Source organism: Taeniopygia guttata, chromosome 15 (assembly GCF_048771995.1).
Source record: "Taeniopygia guttata chromosome 15, bTaeGut7.mat, whole genome shotgun sequence".
In the NCBI taxonomy this organism is placed as follows: Eukaryota; Metazoa; Chordata; class Aves; order Passeriformes; family Estrildidae; genus Taeniopygia; species Taeniopygia guttata.
In genome coordinates, this window is record NC_133040.1 from 11,339,733 (window position 1) to 11,361,166 (window position 21,434).

Below are 21,434 nucleotides of genomic sequence, written 5' to 3' on the forward strand. Positions count from 1 at the left end.
CGCTGAGAAGGGACGGTCGTGCTGGCGGTGACCGCTGTTCCTGGTGTTTCCTGAGCTGGGGAACCACCTCGGTGCCTGGTGGCCCGCGGGGGCCGCCAAGGGACCTGCTCCTCGTTCCGTGTCCCCTTTCCGTGTCCTCTGCTCCGTATCCGTGTCCCCTCTCCGTGTCCCCTCTCCGTGTCCGTGTCCCCTCCCCGTGTCGCCTCTCCGTGTCCGTGTCCCCTCCCCGTGTCCCCTCTCCGTGTCCGTGTCCCCTCTCCGTGTCCCCTCTCCGTGTCCCCTCCCCGTGTCCCCTCCCCGCCCGTGTCCCCCCGGGGCTCCCGGTCCCACCTGCCCGCGGGGGGAGCGGCGCTGCAGTTCCGAGCGCGGCCGCCAGGGGCGCGGCGGCGCGCGGCGCAGTGCGCGGCCGGGAGGGGCGGGGGGCGGGCGGCGCCGGTCGCTCCTGCCCGGAGCGCGGAGCCCCGAGCGCGGCACCGGAGCGCGGGCACCGGAGCGCGGGCACCGGAGCCTGGATACCGGAGCGGGGAGCTCCCAGCGCGGCTCACCATGAACAGCATCAAGAGCGTGCCGGCGCGGGTGCTGAGCCGCCGCGGCGGACACAGCCTGGAGGCGGAGCGGGAACAGTTCGACAAGAGCCAGGCAAGGACAGCGGGAGGGGGCGGCGGGGCCGCGGGACCGGCCGCGGTTACTGTCTCGGTTTTAGTCCCGGTCCTGTTCCCGGCTCGGGGACGGGGCAGGCCGGCCCTTTCCGCGGGGCATCGCCTCGGGGCGCGCTGAGCGCGGGGGTTCCTCGGGCGATGGGATGAGACGGGATGGGGGGCGCAGGTCCCGGCCGGGCTCCGGGGAAGCCCCGGTGGGGCAGCGTGGCCGCCGTCCCTCTGCCCGTCCCCGTGTCCGCCCGTCCGTCCCCGGTGCCGCCGCCGCGCGCTCCCCCTCCCCCACCTGCGCCGCCGCTTCCTCCCGGCGCGGCCGCGGGACGGTCCCGCGTGGGCTCCCGCCCGTCCCGCCGCCCCCGCGCCCTCCCCGCGCCCGTCCCCGCCGTGCGCCGCCGCTCCCGCGGGCAGCCGGGCCCCGCGCCGGCCGTGTGCCATCCCCCCCCCGCACCTCCGGGCCTTATCGCAGGTAAACACGGCCGGCAGCGCACGGGGAAAGTTTTGCGGTGCTGGCGGGAGCGCGGCCGAGCCCGGGGACTCCGCGGCAGCCCCGCGCCCCGGGAATGGGCATCTCCGCATCCCTGCCTAGCCCCGGCCCCACCGACACCGCGGGATGTTTCGCACCGGGGTGGATCCATCCCTACCCCGCGGCTCCGGGTCACCCGCGGGTCACCCTGCGGGGATCGGGGTGTTTGGACCCACGGACGTGGCAGAGTGGAAACAAAGCCCAAAGGCGTTCGTGCTCCATCGTGTGCGGCTTGGCGGGGGTGTCCGTGCTCCTGTGGCCCCCACGGGGTGGGCAGTGGTCGGGCACTGATGGGGCTGGCATATGCCTGGTGGGAAATGAAGTATTCAGCGTGGGCAGGGATGGGCAGAGGGATGGACAGAGTGACGGGCTCGCTGCTGCCCCAGCAAAAATAACAGTGCCCTGCCGCATGCCTCCTCTGACCCCTCTGCTTTTGCAGGCTGTGCATTCATCGCAGATGTTTTCCCCTCTGCCCCTTTGCTTTGCGGTTCCTTCCTCAGGCCCTGGGCTGGTTTGGCCCCGGAGAGCGCCAGTGGAGGCAGGTGGGAATTTCAGGCCTCGCAGGGTCACGGTGCTGCGTAGGAAACGGAGCTTGCTGGGTCTGGGGAGCAACACGAGAAAACCGGCAATTCCGGTTCCCTCTGGACGCGTCTCCTTCAGTGCCCCGCTGGGCACCGCTGATGAACGTGCCCGGTACGAACGGGGCCCTGCTCCCCCCGGCCTTCCAGGGCACTTCGGGCTTTTCACTGGGATTTGTGCTCTGGAGATCCGCGCCCTCACAGGGATGCTGTGAGATGTGGACACGGAAAAGAGGTGGTTGCTTGCTGGCTGATGATTGCATTCACTGCCCAGAACTGACCTTTTTTCCAGCAACTGCTAAAAACTGTCCTAAAGGAGCTTTATCCTGGTGTGGTTTCCTGTAGTGGTGCTTCAGTGAGAGCAGAACTGTTCAGTGTCAGAACGTGGGTATTGATCTGCCTTTTACCTCTAATTATAGCAGCTGCCCAGCCGGCTGCCAGTCGCCTCTGTGTCACGGGGGTGCTGGTGGCACGTCCCCTCCTCATCTCTGTGTCACGGGGGTGCTGGTGGCACGTCCCCTACTCATCTCTGTGTCACAGGGGTGCTGGTGGCACATCCCCTCTGCATCTCTGTGTCACGGGGGTGCTGGTGGCACGTCCCCTCTGTTGCCTGAGGATTCAGTTCCAGAGTCCAAAGCCCCATCCCCTTTTCCCCTGTGAGGGCTCAGGTGATGTCTGTGGTTACAGACAGGAGCTGCTGGCCCTGCTGTGATCCCAGCTCCTTGTGGGTGACATGAAGGTCACCTGCTTTCCCTCAAAATGCTTTTCCATATTTTGTGTCAGGGTGATGTAGATGTCCCCCTCGGAGAAGCCGTGCATGGGAAGTAGGAAATCATCCCACAGCAGGCGCTTGCTTGGCAGCCTTACAGGAGGAAAAACTTGTCCTTTTCTGCTGCCAGTTTTTGCTTTTCTTAAAGAAAAAGGTTAAAAATCCAATGAGCTCTGGAACCTGCAGGATTGCATTGTGTGTGACTGCCAAGTGGTGTTTTCCTGGTGTAATTTGGGAATGAGCAGCGTTAGGAAGGGAACTCTGGAGTTCATAGCTCAGCTGTTCTGACAGCTCTCGGGCTGCCTGGCCAGGGAGGATTCCAGCTGCCAAATAATCCCTGCTGTGGCATCCTGCTGGGACCCGGCATCCACTGCCCGGCGGGGATTGGGCCCCGGTGGGATGCCGGGGCTCCGGGGAGCCGTGGGCGGGCGGATCAGCCCTAATTAAAAGCAGCCAGGAATGAAAGGGTGGATGTTCAACTGCGCTCCTTCATTTGGGCGCTTTGATCCCGGCTTTAGTCAGCGGCTTGGTACGTGCGGGCTGTGAGCAAAGCACCGGGGCTGCAGCCCTGTGGGATCCCACAGCCCACGGCCCCGCAGGTTTTGGGGTTGGCTCCTCACCCACTTGGCCTGCCAGTGGTGGGGAACAGTCCACAGGTTGCATCAAAGTTTTGGCCAGGCTGGTTGTGCACCTGCAGTGACAGCCAGGACCTGCCCATCTCCGGACGTGCCAGCGGTGTCCCAAGAGGTTGGGTCAAGGGTGAATGTCCCCATTTTGGAGCCATCCTCCACAGCCTGGCTTTGCCAGACAGCCAGCAGGAGCATCCTGTCAGCACACGTGTGCCAGGCTGCAGCATTGCCCCATGCTGGTGCCACCAATCCCGTTTTCCTGGATCTCCTGGCCAGCTTGATGCTTGGAGGCAGGGAAAGCACATGTGGGCTGGCAGCCCTGAGGGACTGGCATTGGTTTGGTGCCACCATGGTTTTTTTGGGACCATGCTGGACCCATGCTTGTGGTGGTGCTGTGGGTGGGCTGGGGCTGCCCCTGCATGTCCATGTGCTGGACATGAAATGGCTCAATGACACTTCTGCACTGAATCCCCAAGGATGAAACCAACCTCTCCAGCAGCTCCTGGGCTGAATTTTGGCTGGTCAGGCTGTCAGTGAGACTAAGGGCAATAAATGCAATAAAACCACCACTGCCACGGGGAATTACAGCTCTGTTCTGGGACAGACCAGCAGGGTCTCAGCTCAATGAGCAGCTGAGGTCCTGTCCCTGGGGATAGGGGACAACATTTCCTTTCCTGGGGGTCTGCCCATCTCACACTTTGACCCTTCTGGCTGCGCCTCCTCCAACCCCTGTGGGGTTCAGGTTCCATGGATGGGTTGGGATGAGCGTGATGGGCTGGGACAGGCCTGTCTTAGGGCAAGCAGTAAAACTTCCAGTTTGGGAGGTGTGTCTGCCCTGCTCCCTCTATGCAAAACACCTCAGGAAAGATGCTGTAACTCCTTCAGCAGCTCTTCACTGTAAATGCATTTCGAAATCCTTCCTTGCCTGGTCCAGGATAAACCATCCTTTCTGTCAGTATCCCGTGGGAGGTGCTGACATCCCTGAGGACCTGTGGCACATCTCTCTGGCCAAGCTGCCACCGAGGGCACAGCCTCTGCCAGCTCCAGGCTTTTGGGTGGCTGTGAGGGCACTTTTGGAGAGGCAGCTGTGCTGCAAGTGCCTGTTCCTGGGCACTCCAGGCTCGTTAACCTTTGGGGATAAGAGGATTACAGCAAGTCACCGGCTTAACTCCGCAGGAAAGGCAGAGCAGCTGGGCTCAGCCTTTTGGGACAGGTTCACTCTTTGGGAAGATTCAGAGTTTTGCTGCTGTCATGGTCAGTTCGTGGGTAAGCTGTTCTGGACTCTTTTGGGGTGAGTTTGGTGCACGGCGACCTTTGACATTGTCCCTTTGGTGTTGGGTTCCTCCTGCATAAGTCAGGAGCACTCGATAACTCGGGGTCAGGTTCCTCCTCCTACAGGAAAGCACTTCCATTTCAGAGGTGTCCCTGGACAAGCAGCCTTGTGGAAGCAGGTGCTTTCCTGGGCAGGTAGATAGGATTTTTATGAGGTTTTAGGGCTGTGGAGCTGCAGGGAGGGACCGAGTTGCTCTTCCGGCACAAGTGCTGCCAGCGAGGCGCCTTCCTGCCTTCCCAGCTGGGACCTTTTTCCTCTACTGGTGACAGAGGGCTCATGGACACAGGCACAGCCCAAGCACTCCTGCGAGGGTGAAGCAGCTCAGCTGAGTCTGAGGAGGAGGAAAAAGATCCTCATCAAACACAGCAACTTGGATTTGCAGCCCATCAACACGTGGGGGATGCAACCGACCCCACTCTGGGGTCATCTTGTGGAATAAATTCCTAATTTAAAGTCTGCTGTGATCAAACACATCAAAATATAGATAATCCTCTTCTGATAATCACATTGCTCTGGATTTTTGCTCCATTAAGATGGGCATTGAGGCTGCCACTCCCTTCTTGCTTGGGGGCTGCTTTTCCCCATGTGCTGTTTGCACACAGCAACATCCTCAGAAGAACCCAAACCACTCCCCCGTGGTTCAAAGGCTCCTTGTGATTACACAAACAACCCTGGAATTTGGCATCTCACTATTGTGCTTTAATGTTCCCCGGGCACGCTGAGTTCAGGCTACAAAAATGCAAAAATTGGTTTCCTGGGACAGGGACAGCCGGGAGCACCAGCAGCAGTGGTCAGATCCTGCTGGGGATGGGGGCTTTAATGGATGCTTTGTTTGTGGATAAAAAGGCCTATTCTGATGTGTTAAAAATGACTTTGAGGTGACAAATGTGTTCTAAAATTCAGGGTATTCCCCAAGAGCATGAGCATGTCAGGGTAGCCATGAGGGTCACGCCGTGCCTGACAGCCACTCTCCCCTCCTCTTGCAGGCCATCAGCATCAGCAAAGCCATAAACACACAGGAGGCACCAGTGAAGGAGAAACATGCCCGCCGTATCCTTTCCCTCGGCTCCCGGGACAGCACAGAGGAGTTTGGGATTTGGGGGTGTCACCCCTGATGCTGGAGCCACAGGAGATTTGGGAGACAAAGATCCATGCCGAGCTCAGCTGGGGGCTGGCATCACCAAAGTTCATCCATCAGTGAAAAGGCAAATGAGCAGTGCAATAAAATTGCATTTCTTTGGCAGTAAAATGCAGAGAGCCCCATTGTGCCCTCAGCAGGGGGAGGTGCACCCAAGAATGACAACTGGGGGTTTTGTTTGGGGGTGCAGCACTGTGCTGGTGATCCTTGTGCTCACGGGGCACCCAGTGTCCCCTTTTCAATGAAAGCTGAACAGGAACAGTCCCCAGCCCGTCCCCTGCTCTGTGTGTGTCCAGTTGGCCTTGACTGCCCTGGAAGGGATCATCCTGGGGACACACCACGAGAAGGGAGCGTTCACCTTCTGGTCCTACGCCATCGGGCTGCCCCTGCCCAGCAGTGCCATCCTCAGCTGGAAGTTCTGCCACGTCCTGCACAAGGTCCTGCGTGATGGCCACCCCAACGTGAGTGTCCCTCCTGCTTTGCTCCCAGGGGGAAGTTCTGGCTCTTGCACAGGGAGTGGGATCCCTTCCCCACCCCAGCCACCTTCCCCAGGCACTCTCTTGTCTCACACCTTTGAAACTCCCCTGTGTAAATCCCCGACCTTTGGGTGCTGAGGGAAGTCTGGAACTTCTCCCAGAGCTGGAGTGATGTAAGGGGCTGGATCCCTCCTCTTCCCCAGCATCAGGGCAGAAAACCAGCCCCAGTGTGCCACATCCTTCCCTTTTGTGTCCCCAGGTTCTCCAGGACTGCCAGAGGTACCGCAGCAACATCCGAGAGACGGGGGACCTGTGGGTGAGTGGGGCAGAGTGCAGGCTTGTGCCTCCCAGGGGGTTTGGAGATGGTTGCTGAGGAACACTGTGAGCACAGAGAGGGTGAAGCACTGCCTGAAACAGCCTGCTGTCTCTTTGGGTGATGGTTGTGTGCATGGTGGAGCCACAGGTCACTGGCTTGTGTGGGAGCTGCTGGGTCTGGTCACCTCACTCTGGATTCTCCATCTCCCCTGTGTCTCTGCAGGGCCATTTGCACGACAGGTACGGGCAGCTGGTGAGCATCTACACACGACTCCTGCTCACCAAGATCTCCTTCCATGTCAAGGTGAGACCTCTGCCACCTCCACACCTCCAGAATGAGGGGCTGTGCCATGCCAGCAGCAGCTGATGGCTTTTTCCTTCCTTTTGCAAAGCATCCCGAGTTCCCCCCAGGCCTCGAAGTGTCGGATGAGGTGCTGGAAAAGACTGCAGGGACGGACGTGAACAACATGTGAGTGTCCTGGTGGGGCCCAGAGCCCAGGGTGTGGTCACCAGCTCCATGACCCCCAGCTGGCAGTGTCCTGCTGACAAAACCACCCCAGGATGGGGCAGCCACCAGGATTTTGTGAATTGTTTGGACGGTGCCCGATCCCTCTGCACCCACAGAGCACTGTGGGGTGTAAATGCAGGGAGAAAAAGCCACAAATTCCTGTCAGTCAGAGCCCTGGCCATCATGAGGACTCTCAATGAACACGAGCAGCTGGAGCAAAGATGTCTCTGCTCTCAAGTGATGGAGTTTTGGTTTGTTTTGGCAGCTTCCAGCTGACGGTCGAGCTGTTTGACTACCTGGACTGTGAGCTGAAGCTGTCGGAGTCAGGTGAGGAGGCGGCAGGGGCAGGTCCCTCGCCCCGGGGCTCTTGAGCAATAGTTTCACTCTCTGGTCGGGAATGGAGTTCCGGGAGGCTCAGGTGCCTCTTCCTCCTCCTCCCATGAGATTTCTGAGGTGGTTTCTCAGCTGGATTCCCCCGTTGAAGCTCTGTAGAGGCGGTTGTAGGAAAATATTTAGAACATGTGGCTGCTTTGAACCCACCTGAGCAAGGCAGAGTGTTGTTTTCAGAGCAGAGCTGCTCTGAAATATGTTTCTGTTTCTTTTTTGTACAACCACATTAATCATATCTATTACACAAATCCCTTCTGTCCCTCTGAAGCAGAGGATGGGGCTGTACTTTTTTTTTAAGACTCATTTCCCCTCATTGAAATGCCTCCAGGGAGGGCTGGAGGCCTCTGCTCCTGTCTCTCACCTCCTTAGGAATTTTTAGAGAGGTGGCAGATTCTTCCTCTGCCGAGAGTCAGGAACACGGAGCTGCCCTGGAAAACGGCACAGCGGGAGAGACCGAGCTCCCAACAGCCTCCTGCTTCTCCTCCTGACCCAGTTATACAGAGAATTTATATTCATAAATACTTTAAAGCTGAGCAGGGAAGAAGCCAGGGTGGATATGCTGCCTGGATCCCTGCCAAGGGAAGGGATCTGTTTCCGAGCAGGGGCAGGCGAGGCTGCGGTGCCGCCGGGCTCGTCCCCTGCCCTGGCATCCTCTCCCAGATCCTTGCATGATTAAATAGAATGGAGCAAAACCTCTCACTTTCCCCAGCTGTGTCATGCAGCAGTAGTTTTAGGGCAGCATCTTGGGGTTAAATCCCTCCTTTTTGGGGTTGGGGTATCCGCAGCAGAGCCGAGCACCCCTTCCCTGTGCCAGCACAGTCCCTTTGGCTGTTTTTGCTGCTGGGAGCAGGGTTGTTCTCAGCTCAGGCAGCAGCTCTGGCATTTCCCCGTGTCCCACATCCGCCGTGGTTAATGATCAAGCGTGTGGCCGGGCGCGGGCGGCTCTGCAAACACGGCTCCCCTCAGTTTTCAGGCAGCTCAACACCTCGATGGCCGTGTCGCAGATGTCGGCGGTGCAGTGCCGCCTGGCCCCCCTCATCCAGGTCATCCAGGACTGCAGCCACCTCTACCACTACTCCGTCAAGTTAATGTTCAAGCTGCACTCCTGTGAGTCCCGGGGATGTGCTCCGTGCTGGTGTTTTCCTGGGATGGGCCTCTGGGTCTGGGGATGAGGCTGGTGTGGATCGAGGCATCCATCGCTGTGTCCCAGCTGGGCTCTAGGGGCCTGCTCCATCCCACACAGACATTCCAGATAAAGGAATTAGAAGGACTTGTTCTTGATTAATTCAAACCCACGTCCCCTGGCCTGCCAGCCCCCTGCGTGGGCAGCACAGTGCCAGCAGCCTCGTGTGGGAATTTCGGAGTTCCCAAACCCACATCTCCCCGTGCCACATCCTTGATCCTTGTGCCAGGGATGGGAACACCCCACTCCCATGCTGACCCCTCACATCCCACTCCCTCCTGGCTTTTACCCTGCTGGCTTTTGCAGAGGAGGGGTCTGGGAGCACGTAAACACACGTGCAGCCCCGGGTCAGTCACAGCTGTCCCTCCTCACCCAGGTCTGCCGGCCGACACCCTGCAGGGCCACCGGGACCGCTTCCACGAGCAGTTCCGCAGGTAACCGGGGCCCAGGTGGGGCAGTGGGGTCCCCTCTCTCCTTCCAAGCCCCCTCTCATCTCCCCTTTGTTTTTCCCTCCTCTGCAGCCTTAAAAACTTCTTTAGGAAGGCATCTGACATGCTGTATTTCAAGCGGCTCATCCAGATCCCCCGGCTGCCGGAGGTAGGGCAGGATTTGGTGTGGTGCTCTGGAGAGCTTGTGGGTGCCCCCCTGGATGGGTCTGGGGTCTGGGGACACTGCAGAGGGACCCTCTGGCCTTGTCAGCAGCACAGGGCTGGCACTCTGCCTGCTGCAGTTCCTGAACCCCCTGCAAGGCTGCACCAACTCCTTGTCCCTACAGAGCCCCCCAAACTTCCTGCGGGCGTCGGCGCTGGCCGAGCACGTGAAGCCGGTCGTTGTCATCCCCGAGGAGGCCCCCGAGGATGAGGAGCCAGAGAACCTCATTGAGATCAGCACAACTTCCACCACAGAGCCACAGGTGGGGCCCTGGGGCTGGGATGGGGGGCAGGCTCCCATGTCCTGGCTCAGCTCAGCAGCCTCTGTCCTCCCCAGATCACCTCGGATCTGTTTGAGCAAACCTTCGGGCCGCCCAACGGCGTTTGGGATGACAGGTATGGGGGGGGCGGCAGGGGCGGGTGGCTGCTGCCACGTGGGACCCACCTGCCCTTGTCCACAGGGATGCACAGATCGAGAGCCTGAAGAAGGAGGTGGAAACGCTCCGTGCAGAGATGGAGAAGATTAAACTGGAGGTAAAGCCTGGTTGGGGGGCAGCTGGGGTGGGTTTGGTGCCATGCTGTGGAAACCCTGAAGGGATGCAGCAGGAGTGGGGTTCTGGCATCCAGTGTTGTGTTTTGGGACCTCTCCCCGTGCCAGGATGTGATTCCTGATGGGGTGGAGGCATGTGAGACCTGTCCCTTGCTGTGCTGATGTTAACACCAGGGGCAGAGTGACTGCTGGGGTAAAGGGCAGAGCTTTCCTGTGCATCCCACGCCTGCTTTGCCCAGATTGCAGCTGGATGGGGGTGCTGGGGAGGGCAGGGCCGTGCCCCAGTGCCCGCTGACCCCCGCAGGCACAGCGCTACATCACCCAGCTGAAGGCACAGGTGAACAGCCTGGAGGGAGAGGTGGAGGAGCAGCGCAAGCAGAAGCAGAAGGCGCTGGTGGACAACGAGCAGCTGCGGGATGAGCTGGAGAGGCTGCAGAGGGTGAAGCAGGACAGTGACAGGTCACAGCGACTCTGCGCCGAGGCCGAGAGTAGGTGCTGGGGTGTCCTGTGGTGCCCTGGGGTGTCCTGTGGTGCCCTGGGGTGTCCTGGGGTGTCCTGTGGTGCCCGGGGCCCCTGGGCTGCCCTCGCTGCTGCGGTCCCTGAGGGTCTCTCCCCCTGCAGAGAAAGCCAACGCCACTGAGATCCGCTACACGAAGCTGAAGGAGAAGCACAGCGAGCTCATCAACACCCACGCCGAGCTCCTGAGGAAGGTAATGCTGCTGCCTCTGCAGGCAGGGCCTGACTGACACTGAGGGCGGTGTCCCTGAGTTGAATCCCTCCCCTTCCCTTTTGGGGCTGGGGGCAGAGCTGAGCACCCTTTCCCTCTTCCATCCTAGTCCCTTTGGGTGTTTTTGTTGTTGTTTTTCGGGGTGTTTTGCTGTTGTCTGGTCTGTTTCTGCTGGTTTCTGTGGCCAGTGTAGCTGGTGGGATATCACTTGTACCAGCAGTCATGGAATGCTTGGCTCCAGTCCTGGAAAGTGGCTCTTGAGGGGTACATTGCAGATGGGGATCCTGTGTCTCAGTTGTGCCACTCACATGTTTAATTTTTTGCTTTGGGTGTTTTAGTCTTGCTTTTGTCCCTTGGTTCCTCTGCCCCCACTGGTGTGGCTTCTGCCTGTCCAGTCCCCCTGTATTGGTCCCATCACCCTCTGAGCACCAAGCAGGGGACACCCCTTGAATCCATGTCCGCTGGAATTTTGGATGCTGTGAGAAAGGCACCTTGGATTTATTCTCCGAGCTAGAATTTGGCTGGAATGAGTGTGGGGATGGTGAGGGTCCCCCTTGGAACGCCAGGTGAGCCCCGTGTCCCTCCGCAGAACGCTGACACTGCCAAGCAGCTGACGGTGACACAGCAGAGCCAGGAGGAGGTGGCACGTGTCAAGGAGCAGCTGGCATTTCAGGTGGAGCAGGTCAAGCGAGAGGCCGAGATGAAGGTGAGCTCTGGATCCTTCCCTGCCAGCACTGAGCCCTCCCCAGCCTGGGAATCACAGTCTGGGAGCAAGGAAAGGGGTGGTTGTTACTGTTGGGCCCTGATTCCAAGGAAGAGTTGCCCTGGCTCCACAGGAAGGTGTTTATATTTGACTCATTGCTCCAATCTGCCTTTTCTTCCCCCAAGAAAATGCCACAATGCAAATTGATGGGTTTGAGTGCTTTCCTTCTCTGGGGATCAAGATGGGGGCTGCTCCTAAAATTCCTGGTGTGGGAAAAGGAGCCCTTCCAGGAGACACCCCCTGCCCAAGACCCCAAAGCCCTCTCCCTGCAAAGCGTGCCTGGGCTCCTGCCCTGCACCCCGGCTGGTGCTGAGCGGGGCAGGGGCTGAGCCCTGGGCACGGTGTGTGGGCACAGCTGGAGGACCAGAGCGTGCAGCTGGAGCAGCTGAGGCAGGAGCTGGACGCCCGCCGGGAGGAGCTGGAGCAGGCGCAGCGCTCGCTCAGCCACGCCAAGCAGGTACGGGGCCATGTCCCCATCAAACCCTGTCACAGGGGCTGCACCTGCCACCCCTGCGGGGCCAGAGCTTCTGCAGCAGCCCAAGGAGCTGTCACAGGGCTGAGCCCAGCCCAGCCCATCAGTGTCACGGGCTGGGCACGTCCTGAGCTCCCTCCCGTGTCTGCTGGGCTGCAGCAGTGACAGGGCAGTGACAGGGCAGTGACAGGGCAGTGACAGGGTGTCCTGGCCCCCCATGGCAGGCAGGTGTGGAGCTCAGTGCCCAGGTGGATGCTCTGCATGCCGAGAAGGAGGTGCTGAGGCGGTCTGTGAGCGAGAAGGAGTGCGAGCTGCTGTCCACACGGGGCCTCATCCAGGAGAAGGAGCTGCAGCTGGGCCAGGAGGCCGATAAGGCCACGAGGGAGATCCGAGAGCTCCAGGGCAGGCTCCTGGAGAAGGTACAGTGCTGTGTGAGGAGCCCACTGCCCCTCTACTCACCAGGGTGAGACGTTTGGGGGGTGCCAGCCGATGTAGCCTGTGGGATTTCACTTGCACCAGCAGTCATGGGATGGTTGGGTCTGATCTTGGAATGGGGGTCTTGAGGGATATGCTGTGCCACTCACCTCTTCCTCCTGCCTCACAGAGCAACCAGGAGCAGAGCCTGCAGCAGAAGCTGCTGGATGAGCAGTTTGGAGTCCTGCAGGAGACAGTGAGAGAAGCCCAAGCCATCCTCCGTGATGCCATGGCCAAGCTGGATGACCCCCTGCACCTCCGCTGCACCAGCTCCCCAGGTACGTCCTGCTCATGCAGAAGGCTGAAACACGCCGTGCCTTCTCCCTCCTGGACAGATAATGTTGTATCTCAGCTCTCCAGTGGCTTTTTTTCCATCATGCCTGAGGTGGTCAGGGTCAGACTTCCCAGGACAAATTTTTAGCTCTCATGTTCAGCACTGTTTTGCTCAGATTTTAGTGCTGTTTCCCAGCCAGGGATCCACTCTGGTGCCGTGTGGAGTCAGCACTGGTGCAGACACCCACCAGGCTGGCCGTGCTAAGGAGATGAAATGAATTCCTTGCAGATTACCTGCTGAGCCGGGCGCAGGCGGCGCTGGAGTCCACGGATGCCCTGGAGAAGGGGCACGTGCAGTACGTGGCCTCCATGGCAGGTACCTGGGGCTGGGGACTGGCACTGCTCCCAGCTTGCTCGTGTTTCCATGCACCCAGCAGCCCCCAGCAGCCCCAGAACCACCAGCAAGCAGCAGTGCCCTGGTGACAGAGGGACACGGGCAGAGCTGGGGGGTTCGTGTGTGCTCCTGCAAGCTGGAGGGGTCAATCCCAACATCTCTGAGTCTTGTAGTGACCCTTGGGTGCCTTCAAGGATGAGCTGCAGCCCCCAGGACCTGGCAGGGGCTGGCAGCTCCTGACCCTGTGCTGTCTGTGGCAGATGCTGCGGGGCTGGTGGGGGCTCTGGCCCTCTTTGCACACCTGACAGGTGACACCATCGTCAACGGCAGCGCCACCTCCCACCTGGCCCCCACGGACCACGCTGACCGTGAGTGAGGGATGCAGGGGGTGCTGGGGGGGTCTCTTCTCATGGGCCTTTTCTTTAGGGAAGGCCATGCCAAAGTCCCCTGTGCCAGGGGCAGATTTTACCAAGGGCAGCACATTCCCCATGCTCCCCTTCCTGACATTCCCTGCCCTCTAGTGCCCCTCCCTGGGCCATGCTGCTCCTGGAAATTCATTTGTAACCTCCTAGAAGACATTTGCAGGATGCTGCTGGTGCTCAGCTGTGGATGAGGGGAGGAGGAAGATGAGGGTGGGCAGGGCTGGGGTGAAGGGACCCTTTGCCCAGGCTGTGCTCCCCGCAGGGCTGACGGAGACGTGCCGGGAGTGCGGCCAGCGGAGCCTGGACTACCTGGAGCAGCTGAAGGACAGGCAGAGGCTGGGCAGTGCCCAGCTGGGGGACGTGCAGGAGGCACTGCGAGGGGTCCTGCAGCTGGCCCAGGTAGGAGATGGAGCCCAGCACAGCCACCTTCCCACTTGGGACTGGCAGGGCGGGTCCCAGGGAACCCTTGGGGTGGTTTGTCCCCCATACCCACAAGTTCTGGTGCTTTCCTTGAGCCATCTCAGCTTCTGAGCACTGAGACCCTTCCTGCTGGTGCACAGAGCTGGTCACCAGCTGAAGTCTTTCAGCCCAGTAACCCCTGTGGAAGGAAAGTTCCCATCTTTCAGATATTTCTCCTGCTGAAGCCCCTATTAGTCTTTTATTTTGCACCACTTTCAGCTCTCCAGGGCCCTCTGGAGCAGAAACTGCTCCTATGATGGAGTTTTGTCACCTTGGTTTGGGGCATTTCTTACCTCTGAGGTGCCATGCCATGTTTGCTGCCAGCTGGTGGCACATGTACCTTCACTGTGCAGGCTGCAGAATGCTGCTCCTGCAGCTTTAATCGTTTCCTGGAGGCGGGAAGGAATTGGATATCTTGGTTTGGAGTTATTCCTTATAAATATTCCCTTCTGTTTCTCTGCCTAAAACCTCCTCTGGCAGGAGCTGAGACCCAAGAGCCTGGACATCAAGCAGGAGGAGCTGGGGGACATGGTGGAGAAGGAGATGGCCTCCACCTCCGAGGCCATCGAGGATGCTGTCAGGAGGATAGAGGTGAGACAGAGCTGCAGGATGGGCTGTTCTGGGGCCTTGGGGAGGCAGAGTGTCCATCGCTCCTCCACCTTCCTCACTGGCATCCAACCCTTCCTCTGGTGTTTCCCAACAGGAGATGATGAACCAGGCCAGGAGCGAGAGCTCTGGGGTGAAGCTGGAAGTGAATGAGCGGTGAGTTTGGAGGAGGGACATGTGACAGGTCTGTGCCCTGCTGGAGTGTGCTCTGCTCCAAAACACATTGGCTGGTCTCAAAAAAAGCTCCATTTTCTGAGGCCAGAGCTTCCCTGGACACTGAACACTTTTCCCTTGCTTCCCTTCAGGATTCTGAACTCCTGCACAGATCTAATGAAGGTCAGTGTTGCAGAAACCCACCTGGGGTGCACAAATCTGTAAGCTCCCACCAGCAGCAGCATCAATCCTCCTCTGTCAGACCCCCATCAAACCCCAAAACCTGTTTTCTTTCATTCCAGGCTATCAGACTTCTTGTAACAACATCTACGAACCTACAGAAGGAGATAGTGGAAAGTGGCCGGGTAAGTCCTCCCTTACACTCATCTTTGTGCTGATGAAGTATAGGAGAATTTCCCCCAGATTGCAGAAACACTCTGGATTTCTTGGTTTCCCATGTTAGCAGCACTCTGGCAGTCCCAGTTGCTGGAGATGGGCTGCTCAGCCCTGTGCTCTCTTGCACAAATCACTGTCACCCTTGCAAAGCCTTGTCCATCTAAAGATCATGGCTCAAATTTGTGTGTTTTAAACCAGTCCCAGTTCAAATTTGTAGGCTTGGGACTCTGATGTTGTTTTTCTTGATAATTATTTAAACAGAGCAGTAAGAGCAGCATGAAGAGCACAGGAATGCTGTCGCTCCCTTGATTTATGGCTTTATACATTAATTTACACATCATTACACTTTATATGGGTATTTAATACAGATTTATATGTTGTTGTATATTAGACACAAGTTAATCCAGGCCATAATATTCTCATAACAACAGGGGGCAGCAACAACTCAGGAGTTTTACGCCAAGAACTCGCGCTGGACCGAAGGGCTGATCTCTGCCTCCAAGGCCGTGGGCTGGGGAGCCACACAGCTCGTGTAGGTACCCCCAGGCTGGGAGCTTTCCCTGGAAAATAGCTCCATGGGCTGCACCCAGGGCTGGCTCATGTTTCCCTGTCACCCCATCCTCCAGAATTCCCACTGCTGCATTGCTAATTCCTTGTGGAGCCTTACTGCTGGCTCCTTATGGAGGTCTTTGTTTTTATGGACCCTCAGTTTGGTTCATTGCTAATTCCTCATGGAATGGTCACCCAGCTAGGGATGGCAGTTCCTCCCTGTTTGCAGAATGTGAAATCAAATCCCCCTGTCCTGGTTGCTGCTCAGATGGTTGTGGATGGGGTGGTTGGAAATTGCCATGTGCCAGTGCAGGAAATGTAGGGGGATCTCTTGGGTAAAGCTTTAAAAATCTCATCCATTATGAAAACAAAATCCTGCCTCGGTTCAAATCACCTGGATCATGGCTTTGAGTAATTGCTTTGTGTATGAGCTTTAATAACAGCTGGACTCAAAGATCTTAGAGATCTTTTCCAACTAACAATTCCATGATTCTGTAATTACAAAGCTGCTGGATCCAGCTGCTGATTTCCAAGGGTATTAGCAGGAGATAAATAATCTGCACTTGCTCTGCTGTGTCTGACCCAGTCTCCCTTTGACCCCCACTGCAGGGAGTCTGCAGACAGGGTTGTCCTGCACACAGGGAAGTACGAGGAGCTGATCGTCTGCTCCCACGAAATCGCTGCCAGCACAGCCCAGCTGGTGGCTGCCTCCAAGGTGGGTGTCCCAGCAGCAACCTCTGGGTGTCTCCTCCTTCTGTCCCACGGGTGTTCCCCTCCTCTCTGCCAATCCTGCAGTCTCCCAGAGCAGGGGGAAGGTTTTGCTGTTTTCCAGTCTGTGATTTTAATCCGTGTGTTAATATTCCTGCACCCAAGGCTTGCCTTGGAAACAAAGATGTGTAAAACCCCCATCTTCCTCCTGTCAAGCTGGTTATGTAAAGGAAATGTTAATAACTAGCAAGAAATCCAGAGAAGCAGCTGCAGGAGCTGGAGTTGAGGATGGTGGACTTTGGTCCTTGCCACCTTTACTGTTGGTGTGAGGGGTGGAGTTTTCAGTGATGCAGGTGTGAGGGGAGGGGGATCCATAGGGGTTTTTACACCAGATGAGTTTAAAATCAAGAGCACGGTTAAAAAACCAGAGCTGTGTCTTCCCTGAGTGCTTGGCTAAAGTGGGAGCAGAGCTGGTTTGGTGCCCTGGGGCTGAAAGGCTTTGCAGGGATCACCTTGTCTGGCCATGATGGGATCATTGAGGATAAACCTACCCATCTGTCCATCCATCCATCCATTCTTTCCACTGCCAGATTTTCATGCCAAAAGCTCTTTGCCTCTGCCTGGGGCTCCCTGGAGCTCCATGGGGGGGTTGTGGTGGGCACCCACAGCCATTCCTGTGCTCGTTGCAGGTGAAGGCTGAGAAGAGCAGTAGGAACCTGGCCAGGCTCCAGGAGTGCTCACGCAACGTCAACGAGATGGCAGCAAACGTGGTGGCTTCCACCAAGTCGGGGCAAGAGCAGATAGAGGAGAAAGGTGAGGTTTTTTTGTAAGGAAAAGGTAGAAAAACCCACCCCAAATCCCTTTCTAGCCTGGGGAACACCCCAAGGTTTTTCCAGCTCTGCTTTGGCATGTGAGGGGTGCACTCATAGGGGCCCTGCTGTCCCCCACAGACACCATGGACTTCTCGGGCATGTCCCTCATCAAGCTGAAGAAGGAAGAGATGGAAACACAGGTGCGGCCCTGAGGTGGATTCAGTGCAGCCGTGGGGGTGCCTGTGCCCCCAGCACGGCTCCCAGGACGGTTTTTGGGTGCAGGTGAAGGTGCTGGAGCTGGAGAAGCGGCTGGAGGGCGAGCGGGTGCGCCTGGGCGAGCTGAGGAAGCAGCACTACGTCCTGGCCGGGGGCTGCGAGGACGCGCCGGAGGACGGGGAGGCCCGGCCGGCACCGGCACCGCGGCGAGGGATCCTGAAGAAACCCCCCATTGCCCAGAAACCCGGCCTGGGCGAGGTGGGGCCCGTCTGGGGGTGCAGATGGGGCTGGGGGGGGGTTCCTGGCACCATTCTGACCGGGTTTGTCTCTGTCCCTCTCGTTGCAGCCCTAGCGAGCCCCGGCCCAACGCTCCGCGGTGCCTTCGCGCTGCTGTGCCTTCACCCGTGGGGTCTCCTCAGCGCCCGGCCTGGAAACAATCCCAAACTGGAGCTTTTCTCGAGGAACAGATTTTAGTTTTTGTTTTTCTTTTTTCTGGACTGTAGAGTGGTGGGGCTCCTGTGCTCCCCAGGCACTGCTGAGCGCTCTCCTCCTCCTTTTCCTCTTCCTCCTTCTCTTCCTCCTTCTTCTTCTTCTCTTCCTCCTCTTTTTCCTCCACCTCCTTGCCTGCCAACTGGTTCTTCCTGTTTAATTTAATTTGGGGTTCGTTTGGGTTAATTTTTTTTTTTTTTTTTAAGGACTTTATCAGCACTAGAAGTTTTCAGTAAATGTAGCTCTACTGTACTGGTCAGACCCTTTCCAAGAACTGTGAACTGGTTTTACAGCAGGAAACTGGTGGACTTTTCTTGCAACCATTTTTTTAACTTCCCTTTTTTCCAGCCTGAGGAATATTTGACTTCATTTTGGCGTGGGATCAGCCCTCAGCAGGAAGGGAAATGTTTGTCTTCCCCAGCATGTGGAGCAGGGCTTTTGTTAGGGAAAAGCAGTTACCGACACACACTGGCAATAAGGATACAAACGTTTTTATTTTTTTTCCCTTTTCTATTTTTTATTACTACAGCAATGTCAAGGGATCAGTTGCATTATGTTTTATATTTAAGATAATTAGCAGAATTAAATCTAACCGTGGCCTACGGGAGCCGTGGACTAGAGAAGTCTGCAGCAATAAGGAATTGCTGATGTGGAGAGATGCGGGGGCAGAATCAAAATCCTGTCAGCTGTGTCTTCCCTTGGAGCAACTACCAGGATGTAGATTATTAAAGGAGCAATATTTAAAATACTTTTTTGTTGCTTTGTTGTTGGGGATGGGGTTGATGACAGGGCCAGGGCCATGACAGGGTTAGTTGCAGGAAACTGGGCCTGAGCTGTGGAGCAGAGAGAGGCAGTAAATTAGTAAATATGTGAATAAATATATTAATATATTTGTATATTCACATAAATATATATAGAGTCCTCTCTATGTATCTATGGTTCTGCATGTGCCCATATATATATATATGTATATATATATATATATATATATATATATGTGTGTGTGTGTGTGTGTTTGTGTGTGTGTGTGTATATGCATTTTTGCATATTTTATATACCTATACTGTTATGCACTCTATATAAAATGTAATATATAAGAGATAATTATATTTTATATATAATTATATTATTATAGATATATGATAGGTAATCTAGGTTATGTATAATATATATTAGTACATACTGTATACATGTTGCATATATATATATCTATTAGATATATATATTATAGGCAGCTGTATATGATTCATAATATCGTATGGGTGATAAGACTGAAGCATTCAGAGCTCAGCATGACAAGGTGACCACAGCTGCCTTGTGCTTAGGTGGTGACTTGTGAGGGTCCTTGTCATGTTCAGTCAACATTTACATCCCATCCCTTGTTACCCTCAGGCCCAATTCCAATCAAACTTCATAAAAGCCACAGTAAAACCCAGGGCTTTTCATCTCTGTGACTGCCAAGAGGCTGTAAAGCAGTTAACAAGAATTACGAGTGGCTGTATCTCAGGTAAACACATTTATAAGGTATTTCATTATTTATTTTAGTTACGAAACAATCTCGTGAGGGCCGCAGCTTCCTGAGGTTACACATCAGCAAAGTGCCTGGACAGGTTTTGGGTTTCTGGGCAGTGACCAGTGCCAGGGCTCATTTCCCAGCTCGCTGTGTGGCCAAAGGGCAGTGCCTGAAGGGCTCTGGTGTTCCCTGGGTGCAGGGCGAGGTGAGCAGCCGCTCTGACCCTGCAGGTGCCCAGAGCTTTATTCCCTGCTCAGCCTTTCCTGAGCCCTGCGAGGGTTCCACAGCTGCTGTCACATTGAGTGACAGTGACACAGCAGTGACAGGGCCACCTCCCTGCTGAGTTTCGTTTCTGTCAGAGCCCTTTTCTCTCAAGGAAGTGCTTTCTGCAGTAGATCAGGGTCTATTTATAGACAGTGATAAAGATATATTTGCTGGGAGACTGACGTCACCCAGCCACTCACACCATCACATTTCATCCCGGAAATATTAACCAGGAATGCAAACTTTTAAACTCTCACTACCCTAAGTCTAGCCACAGGATTCGTTATATTTAAAGAATTTAGAAATAAAATGTGCCTTTGAGATTGATGCTGTGGCTAAATGGAACTTTAAGTAAATCACACTGATTTACTTAAAACCATCCAGGCCAGCATAATCAAAAGTCTCAAAAAGTAGTAGCACAAATAAAAATAAGCTTTATAAATCACTTGAAATGTAGTCTAAGTTAATTTTTGTACAAAAAATATTCTTACTGTCCAGTCTAATTTTTTTTTTCTTCAGTCCTATACTTTTTTTGGAAAGTGTATGGTATTTGTAGCTGACAAAAAATATCAGAATGATATTCTGTGTGTCTGGAAAGGTTTATTTTGAGATCCCATCAAGACATCCTGTTGTGCAGGATCCAATTTGCTAATGACTTTTAAATACCATTATTGTGGCTGTGGAGAGAGGAAGATGTTTCACTCCATGTGCTCCTGAGAACAAATTTTACTCAGCGCCTGTAAGAGAAGCAGTGGAAAATAACCAAGTTGTGAAATAATCCATCTTCTGCTCCCGTCCACCGAGGTGAGTAAAGTAGAGTTTATTTTTTCTCGAAGCAGCTTTCAAGCAGGCTGTTAGCACAGCCCTCCTCTGGCTTTCTCAGTAGCCAAACCTCCAGTGGCCACAGATTAATTTGAACACCAGCACACACAGCAGCTGCAGCTCAGCAACAGCAGCAACAGAGAGCAAAGCTGGCAAAACACAGGTGGCAGATCACTGGGGCAAAAAGTGCATTGAAATGAAGCATACAAGTAGAAAACAGGCTGGTGCAGGCTCTAGGAAGTCAGGTACAGAAACCAAACCACAAAACTTTTGCAGAATTTTTTAAGAGCCCTTGAAGCCACAAAAAACAGCCACTTCTTTACAAGAAAAGTTATTTTTCTGCTGTGCCCAACCAGGCATGAATTAGATGAGTTTGGGCAGCAGAGTGTTTAGGGATGGTATTTCCTGAATGACCCACTCAGGAAAATGACTGGGGTAACCCACAAGCACCAGCTAATCAAATCATTTAAGAAATGTTTCATAGAAGTTTAACTTGCTTCGTGCAAGTTTAAATAAAAACAAAAAAATACAAAGCTGATCTGGATTCCCCTCATACCATGTGAGACAACACACCCCAGGCCAAATTTCCAGCATTTTCTCCTCAGCCAGGTGGTCTCATTCCAGTGCTGAGAACTGGAGCCACTTTGCCACCTCCCATCTGCTGTGACTGGCTCCCTTCAGGACTAACAAACCCCTCAGAAATTAGCTCATCCCCAGCAGTGGTTGCTAGAATAATGTGCAGTTTTAAGTGCACACAGCAAGGTGTGGGATTATGTGGTGAGAAGGAAACATTTTTAGCTTTGAAGGAAAAAATAATTCCTACTCATCACCTACAAGAGTGCAGAAAAAGCACCTTTGAGCGGTTTGGAAATAATAAGCAGTATTTAAAAAATAGCTTTTAGCTTACAGCAGGATCCAGGGTATGCACTGGCACATCTCCCAGCCTCAGCAGCCTGGATTTGTCCTGCAGGTAGGGGGAAAAAGGAGAGTGAGGCTGAGAGCCCAGACAGGCTGCCAGGACAGCCTCCTTTGGGACACGGTGTCCTGGGGCACAGCCTCAGCAGGGCACCTCCAGAACTTCAGTGGAAACCCAACATCTCCCAAAAACCCTCAAGCAACTCACCCAGTTCCTGGTGACAGAGTCTCAGAGAGGGGAAGAGGCAAAGCTGTAAAAGCCTGGCATGGAGGATGTCAATGTACAACTGAGGGGACTCAAATTACAGC

General features: G+C 55.4%; 1 protein-coding gene across 1 annotated transcript; it reads left to right on the forward strand.

Annotated features, from left to right (window-relative positions):
• The first annotated feature begins 319 nt into the window (after positions 1-319).
• HIP1R (huntingtin interacting protein 1 related) lies at positions 320-18,359 on the forward strand. The gene is made up of 32 exons (XM_030285628.4): positions 320-639; positions 5,475-5,538; positions 5,945-6,087; positions 6,362-6,418; positions 6,641-6,721; positions 6,810-6,886; positions 7,191-7,252; positions 8,282-8,422; positions 8,875-8,932; positions 9,020-9,095; positions 9,274-9,411; positions 9,486-9,544; positions 9,610-9,682; positions 10,003-10,186; positions 10,320-10,408; positions 11,015-11,131; positions 11,544-11,645; positions 11,885-12,079; positions 12,265-12,412; positions 12,697-12,783; positions 13,062-13,169; positions 13,486-13,622; positions 14,163-14,273; positions 14,386-14,444; positions 14,594-14,624; positions 14,744-14,806; positions 15,269-15,369; positions 15,996-16,101; positions 16,784-16,907; positions 17,045-17,106; positions 17,189-17,380; positions 17,469-18,359. Exons 1-32 carry the CDS (start codon positions 547-549, stop codon positions 17,472-17,474), a joined length of 3,144 nt encoding a protein of 1,047 aa, XP_030141488.4. The 5' UTR covers positions 320-546; the 3' UTR covers positions 17,475-18,359.
• The last annotated feature ends 3,075 nt before the right edge of the window (positions 18,360-21,434 follow it).